General features: G+C 40.3%; 1 protein-coding gene across 1 annotated transcript; it reads left to right on the forward strand.

The window, feature by feature from the left end:
* The first annotated feature begins 658 nt into the window (after window positions 1–658).
* LOC125376084 (mucin-2-like) lies at window positions 659–2,497 on the forward strand. The gene is made up of 2 exons (XM_048387679.1): window positions 659–684; window positions 1,321–2,497. Exons 1-2 carry the CDS (start codon window positions 659–661, stop codon window positions 2,495–2,497), a joined length of 1,203 nt encoding a protein of 400 aa, XP_048243636.1.
* The last annotated feature ends 20,629 nt before the right edge of the window (window positions 2,498–23,126 follow it).

The following is a 23,126-nucleotide window of genomic DNA, read 5'->3' on the forward strand; positions in this document are numbered from 1 at the left end:
CTACCTACTTTACCAATTGAAATATGATTCCATTAGGTTAAATATGAACAATTATGATGAAAATCGTCAATAGGATATATTAAATTAAGTACAAAACACACAGAGTATTTCTCAAATAAATAAGAAAACTAAGTTCATTCTAGTAAGTAATCCTCTTCTGGACAACCATAGAAATGAAATTCCAATGCGTTTATATATACATATAATTAAACAACAATGTACGATAACGACCTCAATCCTCCCCAACACCCATACTTTCATGACGATTGTACGATCAACCCTGTACCAACCCTGACAAGGATAGGTTCTAGTCATTTAACGCCTTTGACACTAAACTTATAAGGTTATTACAATTTACGTAAAAAGTTATTACATTTTACCGCAAGTGGAGATTATTACAATTTACGTCAATTTTTATTACAATTTGCGTATTACAATTTACGTCAAATTTTATTACAATTTACGTTGTTACTACAATTTACGTCAAAATTATTACAATTTGCTGCAAGTATTCCAATTAACCTTTTTATTACAATTTACGTCGTAACAGTCAGTGTGACAATAATGTCACGTCTTTGATCGTGTTTGTGACCCCGTGAAACTAATCTACCTAAATTCCCACGGTATCGCTCAATGGATAGACCGTCTCCGTGGTGAAATGGATAAAGCGTATGCCCGGAGAGCGTAAGGTCGGTGGTTCGATCACTTGGTCGAGTCATACCTAATGACGTTTAGAGACGGTATGAAGACACAGACACACAGACACAGACAAAGACACAGACAGACTCACACGTGCATGCACGTCGCTATATAAGTGCAATAATCTTGAACGCGGCTTTAAAACCACATTTCACATAACCCCACATCACACTGGAGATGGTTGTTCATCAGTACTGGGATTATATCAATTCCAAAATGCACAAAGATGTCAGTAGTACGCAAATTTGTTTAAGTATTTATTTGAGCAGCCACTTAATTTGATTGGTCCTGGAAGAATACCGTGTCGTTCAAGCAGTTACATCGCGGCGTGTCAGCTTGATGTGGGAGGACCGCTAGAAATGATGCGGGTCTTGGAGGTTTACGATGGACCAATGATGCGGTGCTGACAAACCTAGAAATTTAATCAGGGGGAGTAGTATATAGTGCACTTATGCCCGTTTTTTAATTGCAGCCCTCTCATTGGCTGATTTCTGCCCGTCATATATTGCAGCCCTCTCATTGGCTGATTTCTACCCGCAGGGTCCCCCTCCCCCACCCCCCCAACCCAGAGTAATGACGTCATATATTTCTGTCCTCTCATTGGCTGATTTCTACCCGCAGGGTCACCTCCCCCACCCAGGGGTCCCACCCCACTCCAGCACTCCAGGGGTCCAACCCCACCACCCAGGGGTCCTACCCCACTCCAGCACTCCAGGGGTCCAACCCCACCACCCAGGGGTCCCACCCCACTCCAGCACTCCAGGGGTCCAACCCCACCACCCAGGGGTCCCACCCCACTCCAGCACTCCAGGGGTCCAACCCCACCACCCAGGGGTCCCACCCCACTCCAGCACTCCAGGGGTCCAACCCCACCACCCAGGGGTCCTACCCCACTCCAGCACTCCAGGGGTCCAACCCCACCACCCAGGGGTCCTACCCCACTCCAGCACTCCAGGGGTCCAACCCCACCACCCAGGGGTCCCACCCCACTCCAGCACTCCAGGGGTCCAACCCCACCACCCAGGGGTCCCACCCCACTCCAGCACTCCAGGGGTCCAACCCCACCACCCAGGGGTCCTACCCCACTCCAGCACTCCAGGGGTCCAACCCCACCACCCAGGGGTCCTACCCCACTCCAGCACTCCAGGGGTCCAACCCCACCACCCAGGGGTCCTACCCCACTCCAGCACTCCAGGGGTCCAACCCCACCACCCAGGGGTCCTACCACACTCTAGCACTCCAGGGGTCCAACCACACCACCCAGGGGTCCCACCCCACTCCAGCACTCCAGGGGTCCAACCCCACCACCCAGGGGTCCTACCCCACTCCAGCACTCCAGGGGTCCAACCCCACCACCCAGGGGTCCTACCCCACTCCAGCACTCCAGGGGTCCAACCCCACCACCCAGGGGTCCTACCCCACTCCAGCACTCCAGGGGTCCAACCCCACCACCCAGGGGTCCTACCCCACTCCAGCACTCCAGGGGTCCAACCCCACCACCCAGGGGTCCTACCCCACTCCAGCACTCCAGGGGTCCAACCCCACCACCCAGGGGTCCTACCCCACTCCAGCACTCCAGGGGTCCAACCCCACCACCCAGGGGTCCTACCCCACTCCAGCACTCCAGGGGTCCAACCCCACCACCCAGGGGTCCTACCCCACTCCAGCACTCCAGGGGTCCAACCCCACCACCCAGGGGTCCTACCCCACTCCAGCACTCCAGGGGTCCAACCCCACCACCCAGGGGTCCTTCCCCACCCATTTTGATTTTGAGCGCTGTTATGTAACTTATTCATAATTAAACCTAGTGAATGCTATTCTAGACTTAGTGTATACAATAATAATAATAAAAAGAAGTTCTAAAATTACAAAGTGAAATTCTCCAGCTGAAAAAAAGAAATAGAGAAAGGTAATTTTTATTGAAAGCATCTCAGCAAAATGTTAAAAGTTTTCTTTTGGGAGATTTGGTGGTTCCATAAGGAACCTGTGCGTACGCTGTACACGTGGATGTTGACGACGTCTTAGATCGTCATGGATGGTGAGCCAAATACGGTCTTCAGGTAGACGGAGTTGGGGGAATGTCTTCTATGTTCTTGTAAGATTTTGTCTTCATATTTCCATTTGTACAGTTTAATACCGCACATATAGCACTGAACGCAATCGTTCATTCCCGTGTAGAATAACCCGCACCTGGCCAGCTCGAGAGGAGTCTGCTTAATTTGAATAGGAAATTTGTAGTAGGTATCTAAACGACTTTTAAAATACCTGTAGGAAGGATGATCGGGAATGACCATAATATCTGATCCCACTGTCCAGGAACTCCGACAGCTATCCGCATCCAAACATTTACATCCGTAGTCGACACTAGCATCGCAATCCGCGCTTAAATCTGGAGGATCCATTTTCACGTCCGATATCTGTCCATAACGTTACATCCGTTGTCTTAAAGGGGACAGTATAACGATGTTAGTATTATAAGAGGTTAACCCTAGAGCTCTACACGCATTGCCTCGTGGTACCGCTGTTAGGCCTTAAAGGTCGGCTCTACGTATAAAATCAGAACTCGTAGCCCAACCGTACGGATATAAAGTGTGACACAGCCGACCTTAAGAGGTGTTAATACGCGAAATTACCTCGCCCTCATCATTCGATATCGTCATGGCGTGGTGTCAACGAGGTTGTAAATCGTGGGACCCATATTTCTAGACTTCTCTAAAGCTTTCGACATGGTATGACACAACGGGCTAATACAAAAACTTTAAAAAAAGCAGGCCTTACAGGCCAAATAATAAACTATATCCAAGACTTCCTAACTAATCGCAAAATAACCGTTGGTATCGACCAAACGCTATCGGACCAGTGTCCCTTAGAAAATGACACACCCCAAGGTAGCATTCTAAGCCCAACACTTTTCAACGTAATGATTAATGACCTATTCGTTGGAATACCCAATAAAATACAAACTTCCAAATACGCGGAAGATGGAGCCCTCTGGGTCCGCACTAGAAGCATAAATATGGCTCAAAAATTACTGCAGAATGCATTAAATAAAATTCAAATAAGGGTAAATAAATGGGGTTTCTCGCTAAATGCTGATAAAACCACAGGGATAGTATTCAAACACAGAAATATGCATGCAAACACTCCCAACTAAAACTAAAGAAAAAATTAAAAAAACATACAATTCCAAACAGAAACCAAATTCCTTGGACTAATCTTTGATGAACACCTCACCTGGGGTGTTCACATTAAAAACCTAACAAATAGATGCACTAAAGACCTAAACACACTACGCTGCCTGACAGGTTCCAAGAAGGGGGGCCTCCAAGATGACCCTACTATCTCTTTACAAATCACTAATTAGATCCAAATAGACTATGGAGGCCAAATATACAACACCTTAAACTCCTCATTAAGCAATAAACTAAACTCAATTCAATATCAAGAACTCAAGATAATCACACGCACTCAGCATGGCACACCGAGCATATCGCTACAGGCACAAACAAGCGAAATACCCCTGGATCTACGCCGAGAACATCTAACAATAAATTACTGGGCCTCAATCCAACTAAAAGGCCAAAATCCAACAGATCCTCAAAACTAATTATAACAAGAGCCCCAGACTCCAAGCTCTAGCTCGCAAAAACCCTCAATTAACATCAATCTCTCAACGCATAATAAATTACCGAAATACACACAACCTAACTTATTTACAGTTAAACACAGTCCCAAATAACACCTTCACACCCAAACTCCGACCCCCCAAAATCGACATATCTCTCTCCACCAGACTAAATAAAGAAACTAATCCAAATACCGCTAAATCCATCACATTAGCATGCATTCACGAAAAATGTCCAAATTGGTGTCACATTTACACAGAGGGGTCCTTTGACCCGGGCTCAAAACGCACAGGATTCGGCATCCATATCAACGAACCCCAAAAAGAAACACAATCATATGGGCTCCCAAATGAACAATCAATTTTCACAGCCGATTTAATGGGGATAGTAACAGCCCTACACTGCGATCAAATAAATAGACACCACAAAACCCTAATCCTTTCAGACTCATTAAGTGGGCTCCAGGCTATAAAAAACAAAAATACAAAAAAGCGCCCAAAACTAATACAACAGATAATTAAAAGCGCCAACAATCTACGTAAACTAGGTAAAGACATAGAAATAGTTTGGATCCCTGCCCATGTTGGAGTGTTTGGCAACGAACACGTAGACAAAGCAGCCAAATCAGCACTAAAATTAGAATAAGTAAGCGTCAACCTACCAATATAAAAAAAAAAGAAATTAAAAGTATCACAAAGGAGAAAATCTTCCCAAAGTGGCAAAACAACTATCAGAAATCTGATTGCAAACTAAAACACCTGCTACAAAAGCCACTCAAAAAACAAAAATCCATAATAAAATATAAAAAAATGAGAGAGTAATATCAAAGCTACAAATAGGCCACACTAAGTTAACTCCCACCTACATCAAATTAAAAAACCTCCAACCGGTAAAGGCCTCCACTGCAACTTAAAAGAAACGCCTGAATGCGTAATACTATATTGCACACATTACCAGCAACACAGAACAACACTCCAGTCCACACTAAATTACAACAATCAAATGACACAAGCAAATTCCAAACCTACACACACACACACACACACACACACACACACACACACACACACACACACACTTTGTACAGCTGCAGACGAGTGGGATATTGTTCCTTTGTGTGGATATTCACGGATACATTCCTCGAACAAGGAAGCTGCTGTTCTATCCATTCTGAGGATAATTATCATTTGAATGCCACTGGTCAGTAACTGGGCAGGATCTGGTCAGCTTCCTGATAGAACAGCAGCTTCCTTGTTCGAGGAATGTATCCGTGAATATCCACACAAAGGAACAATATCCCACTCGTCTGCAGCTGTACAAAGAAACTTATTCGATGTCACGTGTCTCTGTAACAATCAAATATTTTAAAAGATATATATCGTTTCGGGATATTATAACCCGTGTTCGTTTCTCAACTGATCACTTGGATTGTTTCAGGTTTCACATAGGTGTCAAGTCTCAAAGGTAGGCTGAGAAAGCCCACGTGACAACTATTTTCATAACGTCCACGGTTCCTAAAAATTCCATTGAGTGATTGATAACAATGATCAATCAACGTATTATCAGTTAACCCTTTGAACAAAGTATGTTGTTTTTACATCGGCACTTCACGCCATGATATGAGTGTATTCCCTTTGTTTTAGTAAACCTAGACATGTAAACACTCACTTTTGACATATCCACTGTGCAAGATAACAGTGATTAATCCATCAACGTATTTTCTGTTAATCCTTTGATGACTACGAACGATCCGTTGATTTACAACAAAAAAGTAAATCAACTGATCATTCATCTCTTGCTGGGCTGCCACGTGCATATTACATAACACACATTTCACCTCACTTCAAACCTGGATTTAGATTGAATATTACCCCAGACACAATAAATGCCAAATGGGAACCTTTGTCAGGTAATCTAAGTGGTGCTTCCACTAATTGTACCTGTAATAAATTCATTAACTGAGCATCAAGTGAATAACGACAAATACAAAAGAGTAGGGTTTTACGAGAAAACGTGGATGACAACAAGGGAGTAGTAATCGTATTATCGACGCAATCCGAAATCTGAAAATGCTTTCACTGCATGGATACTTTTTTTAGTATTAAACTATAACAATCAGGGTATTTCCAAATGACGACATCCGATGAGCTCCGTCGTTCTTTTTGTCTGTTTGTTTGGGATGAAGAAATTTATTAACATGCGCCCTTTGTCGAAATCTTTATAGATCACAGTTAACCAATCAGTGTTTATGCAAAAATGCGTAAAACAAATATTGCCTCCAGCCTCCAAGTTTATTTAGCTGTCCTTGCTGACGGTAGCCCAGTCTCTGGTCACGCTCAGTTGCGTTGCGTATCATCCGGGTACTCACGGGGAAAAAAACAATAACAAAGGCAACAACCAGTCCGGGGAATTGCGTTAGATCAGTGCCCCTTTAACGCATTGTCGTTGCCAAGGCACTAATCAAAATACTCCCTATCATAAGGGTCGGAGGGACACGAGTTGGAGATAAACTGATAATTATCATTTGAATGACACTGGCCAGAACCTGTCCAGTTACTGATCAGATCCTGACCAGATGCTGTCCAGTTACTGACCAGATCCTATTCAGATACTGACCAGATGCAGGGAATTATGAACACCCAATTATACATCGAATGTACGAATATGTCATTATGCTTATTATCAACCGTTTAACCTATAGCCGTACGTCGTTTTAATATCCGAATAAACAACACATTAGTAGCGTATACGTTTTTTAACTCTTTTTATTCCAAAACCTAGAGTGTACGATATCATCGTTTATTGTACAATCATCGATGAAACTGTTTAAAATGCGACTCATGGAGAGAGACACCGATAATATAGAAAATACAGACAATAGTAACCGCAAACAACGCTATCGTAACATTGAAGCTTTTTACAAGAATATCTGTACGCGCGTCTACCGTATAGATATTTAAAACTATTGAATTCAGCCTACATAAGCGATGTACATAAAATCCTTCAGCGGTTTTTGATTGAGCATAATGGTGTCGTATGCCATGCAAAAGGTGTGTGTGTGTGTGTGTGTGTGTGTGTGTGTGTGTGTGTTTATAGGTTTGGAATTTGCTTGTGTCATTTGATTGTTGTAATTTAATGTGGACTGGAGTGTTGTTCTGTGTTGCTGGTAATGTGTGCAATATAGTATTACGCGTTCAGGCGTTTCTTTTAAGTTGCAGTGGGGGCATTTACCGGTTGGAGATTTTTTAATTTGATGTAGGTGGGAGTTAACTTAGTGTGGCCTATTTGTAGTTTTGATATTACTCTGTAAATTTTTTTAATTTTATTATGGATTTTTGTTTTTTGAGTGGCTTTTGTAGCAGGTGTTTTAGTTTGCAATCAGATTTCTGATAGTTGTTTTTTCCACTTTGGGAAGATTTTCTCCTTTGTGATACTTTAATTTCGTTTTTTTTATATTGGTAGGTTGATGCTTACTTATTCTAATTTTAGTGCTGATTTGGCTGCTTTGTCTGCGTGTTCGTTGCCAAACACTCCAACATGGGCAGGGATCCAAACTATTTCTATGTCTTTACCTAGTTTACGTAGATTGTTGGCGCTTTTAATTATCTGTTGTATTAGTTTTGGCGCTTTTTTGTATTTTTGTTTTTTATGGCCTGGAGCCCATTTAATGAGTCTGAAAGGATTAGGGTTTTTTGGTGTCTATTTATTTGATCACAGTGTAGGGCTGTTACTATCCCCATTAATTCGGCTGTGAAAATTGATTGTTCATTTGGGAGCCCATATGATTGTGTTTCTTTTTGGGGTTCGTTGATATGGATGCCGAATCCTGTGCGTTTTGAGCCCGGGTCAAAGGACCCCTCTGTGTAAATGTGACACCAATTTGGACATTTTTCGTGAATGCATGCTAATGTGATGGATTTAGCGGTTTTGGATTAGTTTCTTTATTTAGTCTGATGGAGAGAGATATGTCGATTTTGGGGGGTCGGAGTTTGGGGTGAAGGTATTATTTGGGACTGTGTTTAACCGTAAATAAGTTAGGTTGTGTGTATTTCGGTAATTTATTATGCGTTGAGAGCGATATGCTCGGTGTGTGTGATTATCTTGAGTTCTTGATATTGAATTGAGTTTAGTTTATTGCTTAATGAGGAGTTTAAGGTGTTGTATATTTGACCTCCATAGTCTATTTGGATCTAATTAGTGATTTGTAAAGAGATAGTAGGGTCTTCTTGGAGGCCCCCCCTACTTGGAACCTGTCAGGCAGCGTAGTGTGTTTAGGTCTTTAGTGCATCTATTTGTTAGGTTTTTAATGTGAACACCCCAGGTGAGGTGTTCATCAAAGATTAGTCCAAGGAATTTGGTTTCTATTTGGAATTGTATGTTTTTTTAATTTTTTGTTTAGTTTTAGTTGGGAGTGTTTGCATGCATATTTCTGTGTCTGAATACTATCCCTGTGGTTTTATCAGCATTTAGCGAGAAACCCCATTTATTTACCCTTATTTGAATTTTATTTAATGCATTCTGCAGTAATTTTTTAGCCATATTTATGCTTCTAGTGCGGACCCAGAGGGCTCCATCTTCCGCGTATTTGGAAGTTTGTATTTTATTGGGTATTCCAACGAATAGGTCATTAATCATAACGTTGAAAAGTGTTGGGCTTAGAATGCTACCTTGGGGTGTGTCATTTTCTAAGGGACACTGGTCCGATAGCGTTTGGTCGATACCAACGGTTATTTTGCGATTAGTTTGGAAGTCTTGGATATAGTTTATTATTTGGCCTGTAAGGCCTGCTTTTTTTAGTTTTTGTATTAGCCCGTTGTGTCATACCATGTCGAAAGCTTTAGAGAAGTCTAGAAATATGGGTCCCACGATTTACAACCTCGTTGACACCACGCCATGACGATATCGAATGATGAGGGCGAGGTAATTTCGCGTATTAACACCTCTTGAGGTCGGCTGTGTCACACTTTATATCCGTACGGTTGGGCTACGAGTTCTGATTTTATACGTAGAGCCGACCTTTAAGGCCTAACAGCGGTACCACGAGACAATGCGTGTAGACCTCTAGGGTTAACCTCTTATAATACTAACATCGTTATACTGTCCCCTTTAAGACAACGGATGTAACGTTATGGACAAACGCTCGCGAGTTATTTTGACAGATATATACCGTTACGTAGTGCTTTAAGGTAATGCGTGTTTGCATTACGAGTAAGGTATGTATACATCTATTGACCCTTCAATATGATCGATGTATGTTTATTCTTGAAAACGTATAGACGGCACGGGAACAAAGTTGTCAGGATGTCCAAAGCTATAGGTAAAGGGGACATTGCTATCATGGTAATGACGTAGGTTTGAGTGCGGGTCATTGACCCGGAACTGTCACGTGATTGTCCGGCGTAGGACGTTCATTTGTTATCCGGCTGGTCACGTGATTTTGATCGCCGGACTGTCATCGCGGATTTATCATTTGCTGCTCGAGCTGTTGGAGATATCGGACGTGAAAATGGATTCTCCAGATTTAAGCGCGGATTGCGACGCTAGTGTCGACTACGGATGTAAATGTTTGGATGCGGATAGCTGTCGGAGTTCCTGGACAGTGGGATCAGATATTATGGCCATTCCCGATCATCCTTCCTACAGGTATTTTAAAAGTCGTTTAGATACCTACTACAAATTTCCTATTCAAATTAAGCAGACTCCTCTCGAGCTGGCCAGGTGCGGGTTATTCTACACGGGAATGAACGATTGCGTTCAGTGCTATATGTGCGGTATTAAACTGTACAAATGGAAATATGAAGACAAAATCTTACAAGAACATAGAAGACATTCCCCCAACTGCGTCTACCTAAGACCGTATTTGGCTCATCATCCACGACGATCTCAGACGTCGTCAACATCCACGTGTACAGCGTACGCACAGGTTCCTTATGGAACCACCAAATCTCCCAAAAGAAAACTTTTAACATTTTGCTGAGACGCTTTCAATAAAGATATCCTTTCTCTATTTCTTTTTTTCAGCTAGAGAATTTCACTTTGTAATTTTAGAACTTCTTTTTATTATTATTATTGTTGTATACACTAAGTCTAGAATAGCATTCACTAGGTTTAATTATGAATAAGTTACATAACAGCGCTCAAAATCAATGAGAGGACAGAAATATATGACGTCATTACTCTGGGTTGGGGGGGTGGGGGAGGGGGACCCTGCGGGTAGAAATCAGCCAATGAGAGGGCTGCAATATATGACGGGCAGAAATCAGCCAATGAGAGGGCTGCAATTAAAAAACGGGCATAAGTGCAATATATACTACTACTAGGGGGAGCTGGGATTCGAACCCACGATTATTGTTTCCCAATGTCGACCCGAAGTGTCTAAAATCTAAAAAGGCGGTAATTTTGTGATTATTCAGTTCAGAGCTGATCTTGAATTTTGTGCACCAAGTACTTTCGACAGTTGGGTGTCGGTTAAGAATCTTTGCACCAAGTACTTTCGACAGTTGGGTGTCGGTTAAGAATCTTTGCACCAAGTACTTTCGACAGTTGGGTGTCGGTTAAGAATCTTTGCACCAAGTACTTTCGACAGTTGGGTGTCGGTTAAGAATCTTTGCACCAAGTATTTTCGACAGTTGGGTGTCGGTTAAGAATCTTTGCACCAAGTACTTTCGACAGTTGGGTGTCGGTTAAGAATCTTTGCACCAAGTACTTTCGACAGTTGGGTGTCGGTTAAGAATCTTTGCACCAAGTACTTTCGACACTTGGGTGCTGTCTAAATACAACAAGACATACACATATATATTGCCACCGTTTAATAATTGAATTAATGTAACATATGTTTAACATGAATACCCTACTCAGACACAACCGACCAGTCCTTGTTTTAGCCCCTTGTTTTAGATGCAAGGCTCTCTGGGCGAACGCTCTGCCACTAGACCACGGGGCGGTCTGGAAGTCTTTAAACCGTCGAAGCATGCAAAACCCGACTTTCGACTGGGGACATGTATTTGTTTAGACGGGGAGTAGTATAGGTAATGGGGGTTCTGCCGCAACTCCACTGGAGCCGGATTTATATACCTATACTGCTACTACAGGGGGAATTTTTTATGCCAAATGACTATGCGATTCAATGCTAGTCATGAGATTAAGTTAAATTGGCTCTAGCTCACCAATACCTGGGGCCAATCAATGCTTTAGATGAGCGTAAATGGTAATAAAAATATTCTTTATTATTTTTATCAATAAAGCGATATTCAACATTTTTATTAAGTTCTTCGCTCATTTTACTAGGAGACCAGACTATATAATTACACTCTTCTTGTAAATTGATAAGAAATAATTGATAACCGTATTTGGTATGTTTGACATCACTGATATAATAAAAAACCTTGTGGTAATTCTCTCCATTTAATAGCTTTTTCGATTGTTGTGTTGTAATTCTCCATTATCATATATTTATGTAAGCATTTGTCTAAATGTGATCTAACGATAGTAAGCAATCTATTTTTAATCTCCAACCAGTTCTTTGGTTTTGGCACGGAATAATTGACGCGCTTGTTGCCTCCCCTGTTCTCTAACTTTTTTTTCTCGTCTTCACTAATACTATTGGTCTTACGAGATTTTGATCGAATATCCTGCTTCATTGCGCTGTATTTGGTGAGTTCTGACAACACTAAACGAAACTCATCCTCGGATATCTTACAATCGACCATTGCTGTCGAAATATGATCCTCAATGCTGTTCAACTTTGCTTCGGCGAGTATCTGAATACTATCGTGTTTTAATGCTTTCTTTTGTAACCTAAGAGAAATGAATTTTATCTCTATTCCTGCCAGTCCCGAGACTCCAGCGGCTATTTCCATGCCGAGCACGATAGGCGCGGCGATTATAGTTGATAGTAAACCGACACCAGCTACACCGAGTCCCATGCCAGCTGTTACAAGCGCGGTGTCAACTCCGTCCAGAGCATTCACTGCTCTGCGATACTTTTTATACAATCCAAGTCTCAACTCCCTATCCTTCTCTATTCGATGTTTTATGTCGCTTATTTGATGTAATCGAAATCCATCAACAGTATCCATCTTTTCAATTGCTTCATCGAGCGCTGGATATAAACCCATAGTGTATATTACGATCATATAATAGTCTTTAATTGGTCTTGCTTAAATGTTTTGAGAGGATACATCAACCTTATCAAATGTATATTATACGGCAAGAATATCTTAGTAAGAGAAATACTACCACTTTTAATAATTTGGACCCCCTCGAGGGTTGCAATGGGCGATGCTCCGATATCAATAATACTGCAACGTTGACGCTCGTGTTTCTTGAGCCATTTAATCGATAGACCTGGTAATATTTCGAAGGCATCTACCGGTACATCTCCGAACAAGACTTCAATAATAAGAGTAGAAAGATTAGGTATTGCACTCAAGTTAACTTTAATTTCATTGAATTCAGTAACCAAATTTAAACTAACATTTTTTACTGCCGGACGACTATATAACATATGACCTGGGTTTTCTTGCAGGGGAGAGACTAACACACTTTTTCGTTTTGATGGGATATAAGCCGCGAGTACAATGACACTATTTATTATCTTAGTTAAATTATGTGCCTTACCCATCATCACATACGGTGGGGTAATGACAATATTCAATAGCCACTCGATGTTTGCTTCGACCATAGTCCATTTTTTATCGTCGTTGCGAGTAAGATTGTACGAAGTGTTTTTCTTAAGGAGTCTACTAACAACGTCGACATCGCTTAAATCTTCTAGATTACCCGTGAATGTAACTTCTTTCTGATAGTATACATTATCGTGTAAGTGTAAAGCGTATAACTTACCATCGGTACTGGTTTTACCGAATCCTTCTGTGTCTCCGAGATCGGAAAGCGCAATTGTATTGCATTGTCTGAGCGTTCCAGGGCCTGATGCATCAACCATTATTTATAATGTGGAGTGTTACACTTAAGTATCCTATATGTACAGTTGTTGTTTTACATCTAATACAGAAATTTTGAGGTCTGAAATAAAACCCCGCTTTAATTTTTTATATTGTAATGACGAGAAAGATTCCGTTCTACCGCTATTATATTTTTCATTTTTCACTGGAATAGATCTGAGCAGAGTTGAAGGACTTTCTAGTTGAATAGTATCCGTGGTGCTTATTTGATCAATATGGATACACAACTCTTCATAGGGAACTAAATCGGACAATGTCTCTCCATCAAATGTTGACCTGAATATTGATAAAATTCCGCGTACAAATCCAAGCATAGCTTCCCTAAAATCCGTACACCTTTTTCTCCAGTGTTGATTTTCACTGTCCCATTAGACTCATCTTGTGTTAGACTAATTCCATTAGGCTTAAAAATTTCATCATTGAGTGAGCATACGCTGTAATAATACCCATCAGGTATAATAATGAATTTTTCAATTAGATTTTTTTCATCTAATATCCATATCTTATTATTACCTCTCACAGCATTTATATTGGTCCACAGCGGGTAATACGTTACGTCACAGATAGCGACTTCGAGCTGACCATCCGAGTTATCGATAGTACGAAGCAGTTGAATAGACTGACCATTTGTTATTCCCGGGAGTGTAACATACATATTAAATATACAATGATACTATATCATAACTTAAATATGGAATCAACCATTATTTATAATATGGAGTGTTACACTTAAGTATCCTATATGTACAGGTTGGTGTTTTACATCTAATACAGAAATTTTAAGGTCTGAAATAAAACCCCGCTTTAATATTTTATATTGTAATGGTGAGAAAGATTCCGTTCTACCGCTATTATATTTTTCATTTTTCACTGGAATAGATCTGAGCAGAGTTGAAGGACTTTCGAGTTGAATATTATCCGTCGTGCTTATTTGATCAAGATGGATGCACAACTCTTTATAGGGAATTAAATCGGGTAATGCATATACACTCACTGTTTTGTTGCGTGGTAATGTTACTGACTGTCCAAATCCAAGTGTAATTGCTAAGTTCTCGCCAATAAATATACCTGTTTCTCCAGTGTATATTTTCACTGTCCCATTCGACTCATTTTGCGTGATACTAATTCCATTAGGCTTAAAAATTTCATCATTGAGTGAGTATACGCTGTAATACCCATCAGGTATAGTAATGTATTTTTTAATGCCACTGTTTTCACCTGGTATAAACATCTCATTATTTCTTTTCACAGTATTTATATTGGTCCACAGCGGGTAATACGTTACATCGCATAGAGCTACTTCGAGTTGTCCATCCGAGTTATCGATAGTATGAAGCAGTTGAATAGACTGACCATTTGTTATTCCCGGGAGTGTAACACACATATTAAATATACAATGATACTATATCATAACTTAAATATGAAATCAACTTACATTACTAATCAATCGTTTATAGTAACTGCCTCTGGTGCTGATTTTACCGTTAAATTCCACGATATCTTTGAAAAATACAGTTTCACGGCAACTAACGATAAAATGATTGACGATTGGTTTAACCGTCCGATGCAATTTTGGCAGAATCAGTTAAACTTTGCCATATGGTGTGCCACAACGGGATGTGGCGTATCTGTTAATGCCCCAGGATTTAAACTATATAAGTCTGTTTTATTATTTCACGTGTACTATCAGATTAGACGTATACTTAAAGAAATTAGTGCTCCATTACCACTGGATCTAGCGTGGAATTCCACAAATAATCCGTACAATAGGTCCGCGTATGAGCGTATTTGTAATGAATTTAATGTTTCTACGAGTAAAGATTGGCGCATTAAAGGAGCAAACCATGGTCTCGGTGTTCCGTAGAGCGGACAAAGAACTGTTAAAGAAGTCAGCGATGATTTACTGAAAAGGGGTCGTCTTCTTCCGAGCTTTGCTCTCTCGAGTAACGAGTGGAGAGATGATCGTATGAACTTTAAGGGTGGTGTTGCTTTCACTGTCCAAAAGGTTGAGCAACCACCTGGAGACGCTTGGAACGAATATCTTAATGATAAAACGGAAAATAATTTTACTAACCCAGGATTTGTAAGATTTAATGAATCGATAAGAACTTATGTATGGGCAATTCTCGGTGCACAATCGCAAACACGAACGTCCATTATCGGTACTGGGACGGCGTTCGATGCCCAAAAACAGTTTGTCGCAAACGTGGAGGACGCCATTAATTCACCAGTTGACATACCATCGTCTATAAAGCGTTTTCAAGATGTATTACAATACGCTCAATCCAAAGTGGACTACGTTTATGCACCGGGATTATACATGTCTCCGAGTAATATGGAACTTAATATTGGTCAAGTGATAGGTTATAAAAATAAAATTGTTATTGCTACCGATCAACAAAAAACAGGTATTAATTCAGATATTAACGTCGAATTAATAACGCAAACAATCACGGGCGAAAAGGGAATAGTCAAGCCGCAAGTACCAACTATCGCACAAACATCTACTAACGCACAACCACAAGTGCCACCACATATTGCGGCTAAACATCAACAACATATCGATGAAAAAACAGTGCTTGTATTAGGTGGAGTCGCGGGTGGTTTACTCATGATTTGGTTAAATAGTTCTTAGCGGATACGTACAACAGCCCTGCAATTGCTACGATCAGTGCCCACAAGTTTTGACTAAGCCAAGTGGTGGTCTTAGCTAATAAATTCAATAGCCAGGAAACAACACTCCCTATTATCCTGGGAAGTTCGGCCGCTGCTTTCTCAGCAAGCTTTCCCAGTGCTGAACCTAATACTTTTAAATGCTTTTTTATCCACTCTTTTATACCATCCGACGTAGGCAGTGATCCGCCACAACCTGTACCACCTGTGCCACCGGTTAACGCGAGAGCCAAAGTCGATATAATAAATCCCAACGCGGTTAAAATACTGACAATGGTTATTCCCTGTTCTCTGAACAATGTTTTAATTTTATCGGCCAGTGTAGTGTCATCATTGTGGACTTGATCGATAGTTTCTCGAATTTTACTGATTTGCGAACAAAGTGCCTCTCTATTAGTGGAAGCTGCCTCGAGGTGGGCCGATCTTTCGTCTTCTAAGTTACGCAATCTTTCCGCTAAGCGGCGTCTGCTGAACTCATCGCCCGCCTGTTCAAGTTTTGTTTTCTCATAAACTATATGCTTATCGATTTCGGATATCTTCGCCATATTATTGGTGAGTTCTCCCCGCATTGTTCGCATTGCCTTGTCAAGACCTCGTAATTCCCTAATACTGAACTCCGAATATGGAGATACACTGACCGTGGAATTATCGTAGTAGGTACCCAAGATTTCTTCGAGTCCATCAGAGGCCACCTTCGAGGAAGCTTCCAAATTATCTGTGTTGTTAACGAGTTCAGTACGCACAGTCCTAAGAACCTCAGTAGTCTTCGCGGAAAGTCGTGAGTAGTCTACAAAACCTAATTTATCACGAACAGTGCTGATACCTGCTATCCTAGACAAGGCTAGGGGCTTACGAGTACGAGAATGCATAAGATTAATATCCGGAGAGCCACGCAGTCGCAATATTCCTTTACTATCTATCGTAAACTTTGAATACTCACGACCAATAGAACTATCATCTTTAAAGGTATCATAATAATCATCAACGGTTGATTGTAAAAGTTCATCATTTACTGTTGGGTTCAAAAGTTCATCGTTAAGATTCGTAAAGCTGGTTTCATCAGTATCCTCTTCGATTGAGTTCGGGTTATCTAAATAATCTAGATCAAATAATCTAGATTTTTATATTAAACATATGGTTATATAATTTCAATATAACAATCTCCTCGCAATACGGACGCAAGTTAAACCCACAACGTAGACTTCAAGATCCATTAGGGGTCAAAGAAATTCGTCAGTCTGTAACTATAACTAATAACCCTAGTACCATCGATCAGAATCAAACGCTTCTGGTTCGCTTTCCTAATCTCGGCGCAGACGATGTGTTAGTTCCGGGAACTGTCCGACTAGCATTTACGATTATTTTGACTTCTACCGACGTTAACAGGGAGCCCGTTCAGAACATAGGTCGTGCTATCGTTAAGAAAATCGCCATTAAAATTAGCGGTAATGAGGTTTTGAGTATCGACAATAGCGATGTATACTATTTTTACATGGATCTCTGGAGAACGGATAAAGAGCGGGAAAACTTACAGTACCAAGGTATTTGTAATTGGAACACATTGAGACTGTGCGTGGGCGCTGAAAATGGTAATTGTACCGTCGTAAAAGATAAGGCCGTTGCCGACGCATTAGGTAACCGATTCTATATTCCCCTAGACTTTGAATTACTAGATTCCCACATGCCCTTTTATCAACCATCCCTAGGCGATAGGTTAGAATACGAACTCACTTTTAATGACTACGGTTGAGTAATCAGAACCGGTGGTGAAAATGCTAGCTATTCCATTGACAATATATCGCTGGAGTACGATATGATAACGGATCCCGAATTAGCCAGACAAATTCGTAACCATTATACCGGAAGTTTAGCCATTTTGTACTATCGCGTGCTGCAACACCGAAAGATCACGAGGGACAAAAAAGATATGGTGTGGAATATCAATCTAAACGTCCCCACGAGGTCGTTGAAGGGTATTTTAATGTTGTTCGAGGACCCCTCCGATGCGTTTAAAAGAAATACCGAGAAGTTCTACAATCCCAAGATTACAAAAGTAGAATTGACTATCGAGGGCGTTCCTATTCAACTATATAGCCAAGGAATGCTAGCGTATCACCAGTGGGATGAGATTAAAAAACTTCCTTCTATAAAACGAAGCCCGGAAGTTATCGCGGTCGTGAAAGATCTGTCTCTCGGGAGTGTATCGATGGGTGAATACCTCACCACGAAGTACGAGCTATGGCTCGACATGCGAACAACGGACGATGACCAACTACACGGCAGTGGGAGGAGAATAGAAAATGCTAGCGAGGGTGTCACTATACAGATAACGAAGCTCCAGGAAACGGCTAGTAAATTAAACATATATTTGTACGTGATTATGGATGCGCAACTTAAAATACAGAATGGACGATTCGTGCAAGCAATCTATTAATAATCTTTTACCTAAAGATCCGCACTGCGCTATAATATGCGGGCAAACGGGCTGCGGATAAATAGCTTTTATTCTAGATATTTTACAAAGTCATTATCGGGACGTTTTCGATCATAATATTATTCTGTGCCCGACTATAAGCGTTAATAAAACATAGAGATTGGGTAATGAATGACGACGGGGTACACAGAGTCGATCCGGGCGATCGTTTACTTGACTGTTTACGAGTATGTCACGAAAAATACAAAGGAGAATCAACCCTTTTCGTAATAGACGACTGTAGCGCGAGTAAAGAACTCACAAAAAAAGAAAGATATGCTTTCGTATTTAGCATTCTCCAGACGGCATACTCAGCATAGCGTTTGGGTACTTACTCAAAAATACAACTCTGTCCTGAAAGATCTCAGAGAGCAAACCAAATGGGTAGCACTGTTTCATTGCAAAGAGCGAGATTCATTCGAGGAATGTTTACGCGAAAATGATGTTATTTATACCAAGCTCGAACGAGATAAAGTCAGAAAACTGTTATCGGCAACGAAGCACTGTAAACTCGTATTAAAAACCGATCAACCAGCTGCTTATGCAATTGCTTAGCAAAATGTAGCAAAATTATAGCAAAATATAGCAAATATAGCAAAATGTAGCAAAATTACGATAAATTGAACATTAGCGGTTAATATGACATAAAATGTGGTTCGAAATCATCACACTTCGCAACAGTTCATTATTACGGGATGTATTGGATATGCCATATTATATTATGTTAGACTTAAATATCTCCTTAGGTATTACATTATGGAATGTGACAAACTCATCGAACAAATGCTCAAAGATGAGCCTGATCAACATGTAGATAAATCTTTAGATAAACATAGAGAAAGACTCGCGGCTTTGGTAGCCGGTGGAAAATGTTCCCAATATTTGGGAGAAAATTATACCATCGAAAAAATTGATAACATGACCGACGAAGAAATTAAAAAACTGTATGCGCGTTACGAGTCTAGACTGGGAGCTACCATGACTAAAACGATAGGGTCGGTTATGTTACAACTATACACAGTCGTAGCTAGTACGTTTCTCCCTATCCCGGCAGAACATCGCATGTATTTATGCGAATCTCTAGAGAAAGACACAATCATCGAACATGCTATAAGTGCAATGAGCTGTGAGTTTAATCATAGATACGGAATGTTCTTAGCTCCACTCACCACAGCTTTAATAACGGCTAGGTATTGTCAATTTAAACATATGTGCCCACTTAATAATAATGGAGACTCAAGTGACACCACAACAGATTGTGAATGAGACTGCACAACAGATTGCAGAAACGCAACAACAAGTGGACGAGGAACAACGAGTGAATGAGGAACCACCACATGTGAATGCACCACAAACACAAAAGCAACCCAGAGTGACAAAGAATCCTTTGAAAATAGCCGCAGGAAGAAAGGGGGGACTCGCGAGGAAAGCGAAATTAATAAATAATTCAAATATTAATCCGATTAAAACATGGGCACTAGTAAGAGTTGCTGGTATAGCGGCTGTATGGTTGTTTTATAAGACCGGAGAAGAGAAAACATCACCCCCAATGCAACAAGAAGTTCAATTAGAGGTTAGCCCCCATATAATGCTATAAGAAGCATGACTACTCCAGTTACAGACGGTAAAATGTTGGTAAACGCAACATATCATTCAGCGGTGGTCACCGGCTTGGCCATTGGCTATGCTCGTATAGCTAAAATGATTACTAAAGCCACACCTCCCAAGCTAGATTTTAATGGATATGATATCGGAATGATCGTTCTGGATATTGGATTATCTATGGCAACGAAGGATATGCTCATCAAACAAGGGCTTATCCCGGAAGACATAATGAAGTAATTAATTAAACATTTGAATATTTTATATTATTAAACATTTGAATATTTTATATTCATATAAATATGGCAACAATTGCGATGATGGTCGGTGGAGCTATCGTTAATGCTCTAGCTTTTTCGGGGAGTAATTTTTTATTTTCTAGTATGAGGGAATCAAACGCTAAAGAAGTTGAAGAGGAACATAAACGACATAACAATGCTTTAGAACAACTCGAAGCAGCTCAGTCACAATATACACGGCAGAGAATGGAGAGATTAGATTTTATTCATGAAGAAATGCTTAAGGAAGGACATTCAATTCAAACGTTTAAGGATGTCGAATCTGCCATGCACGAATACTTCCTTGTTTATGGGAAAAAACTTGACCCAATACCAAGACCAACAATGAGTCAGTTTTATACACCGTCAGAGGCTCAGAAAGACTGCGAGGTCGCATTTGTGATAATGGGGTTGTCTGCTGTATTGATTGTCAGCTATACCATGACCTAGTTAGCTAATCTATAAATAGCGTTGGCTGACTGCCTAATCAATATCTCACCAGGGTAGATGTGATTTGCATTTAGACAAATGATATGATAGATGTATAAACAATGAATCATTGCAGATTTACACTCATGGGTAAAAAAACTCCATGTAACCGACGCTGTGTTGATATTTACTGCGGCATACACAATTATTACATCAGGCGCGGAAACATAAACTATACGTGTTCTGTATGCGGGATAGGGGTCAAAGGTCGTTATTGTTTATGTAAGGAACACGGTGCTGATAGGGTCAGGAACCAGATTATTTATGCTAGGAAGAGAGATTTCATCAATGAGAGGAATAGGTTAGGGAGAATACGTATTTAGATCTATGAAAAACAACAAATTAGACATTTGTCTCATTTTGCATATACCATGGTCACAATGGTTTTTGTCAGAGAGTTGAAGGCTATGGCAAAGCAAAGTGGTCTACGTGGATATTCTCGAATGAGAAAAGCTGAATTGATTACCTTACTCGGTTTGGAATACAACAAACCCAGGACTGTTAGAGAACTCAAAGCTCAAGCGAGAAACAGTGGGCTGAGAGATTATTCTTGAATGAGAAGAGCTGAATTGATCGCTTTACTAGATAATAATGATGTTGAACATAATGATAATAATGTTGATGTTGAGAATAAACAACAAGAATTAATATTTGTACCCACATCCGCCGGCGTTGGTAAATATCTAAGAGGTTTGAAGATGGATATTAATTCCAACATGGATGTTAACGATATTAAGCCCATCATATCGAGTAAAATTAACGAGGAGTTAGATGATTTACATCGTATAAAATACCAGCTGACGATTAAAATGTTATTGAGTAACAGTAACACAGATGATAGCACCGAATATACCGAACCATATTTCCGTAGCAATCAAGAAGTTATAACCGAATCCGATACTATAAACGCATCATTAGATACATCAATTCAGAGGATACAGGAAACTTTAGAACGCTGGCGTAATAGAGGTTCGGGTTGGGGTGTGGATTAAATCGATAGTTTATATTTAGATATAGCAAATTATATGCCCTTAAAAGGTGGTTCTTATATAGATTTACCCCCATATTATGAGAAGAAAAAAGCCATAATTAACGTAAAAAATAAATCCGATGATTGTTTAAGAATGATGATAAGATCTGCATTGTTCCACGTAGATTCTAAAATTGCAAATAGACCTTCTAGCTATCCCCAAAACGATGGACTCAACTTCAATGGTATAGACGAACCTACACCAATATCACAAATTGATAAGGTGGAAAAGCAAAATAATTTAGCTAAATGTTTTCGCACATTCTAAAGGAATTGTTGTACACAGGATAAGCTCCGCTCCGGAACATATCCCCAGAATCAATTCATTTCTGATCGAAAAAGATGGAAAATATCATTATACATGGATAAAGAGTTTAAACAGACTATTATATGATCAAACAAAACATAAAGAAAAGAAATATTTCTTTGAAAGATGCCTACATGGGTACAGCAGACAAGATCATTTAGAAGCGCATAAAGAAGACTGTAGAGGTGTTGGACAGACCGCTATCAGGATCGATATGCCTACAGAGGGAAAAAATATATTAAAATTTGAACATTATTGTAATCAAATGCCAGTACCGTACGTAATTTACGCCGACTTCGTAGCGCTTATCAAACCCATAGAAAATACCGAACGCAATACTGATAATAAAGATAGTTTTACGTACAAAACTCAAGAACATACTCCTTGTGGGTTTGGATATATAGTTGTAAGGTATGATGGGAAAACAAACCAGCCCATGATTTACAGAGGTCCCGATGCAGCGGGAAAGTTCCTAGAATATCTACAAAATGAAGAGAGAAATCCATGTGTATGACGAGGGATGATTGGAGGGCCCATAAGAAGTAAACAAGTTGTCATGTTTGTAATAAACCCCTGGATGGGGATTCAGTAAGAGATCATTGTCACGACACGGGTAATTATCGGGGATCCACGCATAACGAGTGTAACTTGAAACTAAAAATGAATTCTCAAACAATACCCATCCCCGTTGTGTTTCACAACCTTAGGGGATACGACGGCGGTTTAACGTGCATTCCTAATAATATGGAAAAATACATATCGTTCTCGTTGACTAAACCTATACATTATAGGGACAAGGATGGGAAATCTAGAATAAAGCAAAGTAATGGGCTTAGATTCATAGACTCCGTACAGTTTCTGTTATCTTCCCTGGACAATTTAGCTAATGCGAACAATCCCGATGACTTTGCGATAACAAATCAATATACCGATAAAATAACTCGTCATTTGTTGCTGAGAAAAGGTGTATATCCTTACGAATATAT

This window comes from Haliotis rufescens, unplaced genomic scaffold, assembly GCF_023055435.1.
Source record: "Haliotis rufescens isolate VD_foot unplaced genomic scaffold, xgHalRufe1.0.p SCAF_7, whole genome shotgun sequence".
NCBI classification, from domain to species: domain Eukaryota; kingdom Metazoa; phylum Mollusca; class Gastropoda; order Lepetellida; family Haliotidae; genus Haliotis; species Haliotis rufescens.

Excerpts from the sequence above, each read along its gene's own strand:
- LOC125376084 (XM_048387679.1), top strand. The coding sequence starts at position 659 with ATGGATAAAGCGTATGCCCGGAGAGC. Across the intron at positions 685-1,320 it reads AAAGCGTATGCCCGGAGAGC|GGTCACCTCCCCCACCCAGG; the intron begins GTAAGGTCGGTG and ends TTCTACCCGCAG.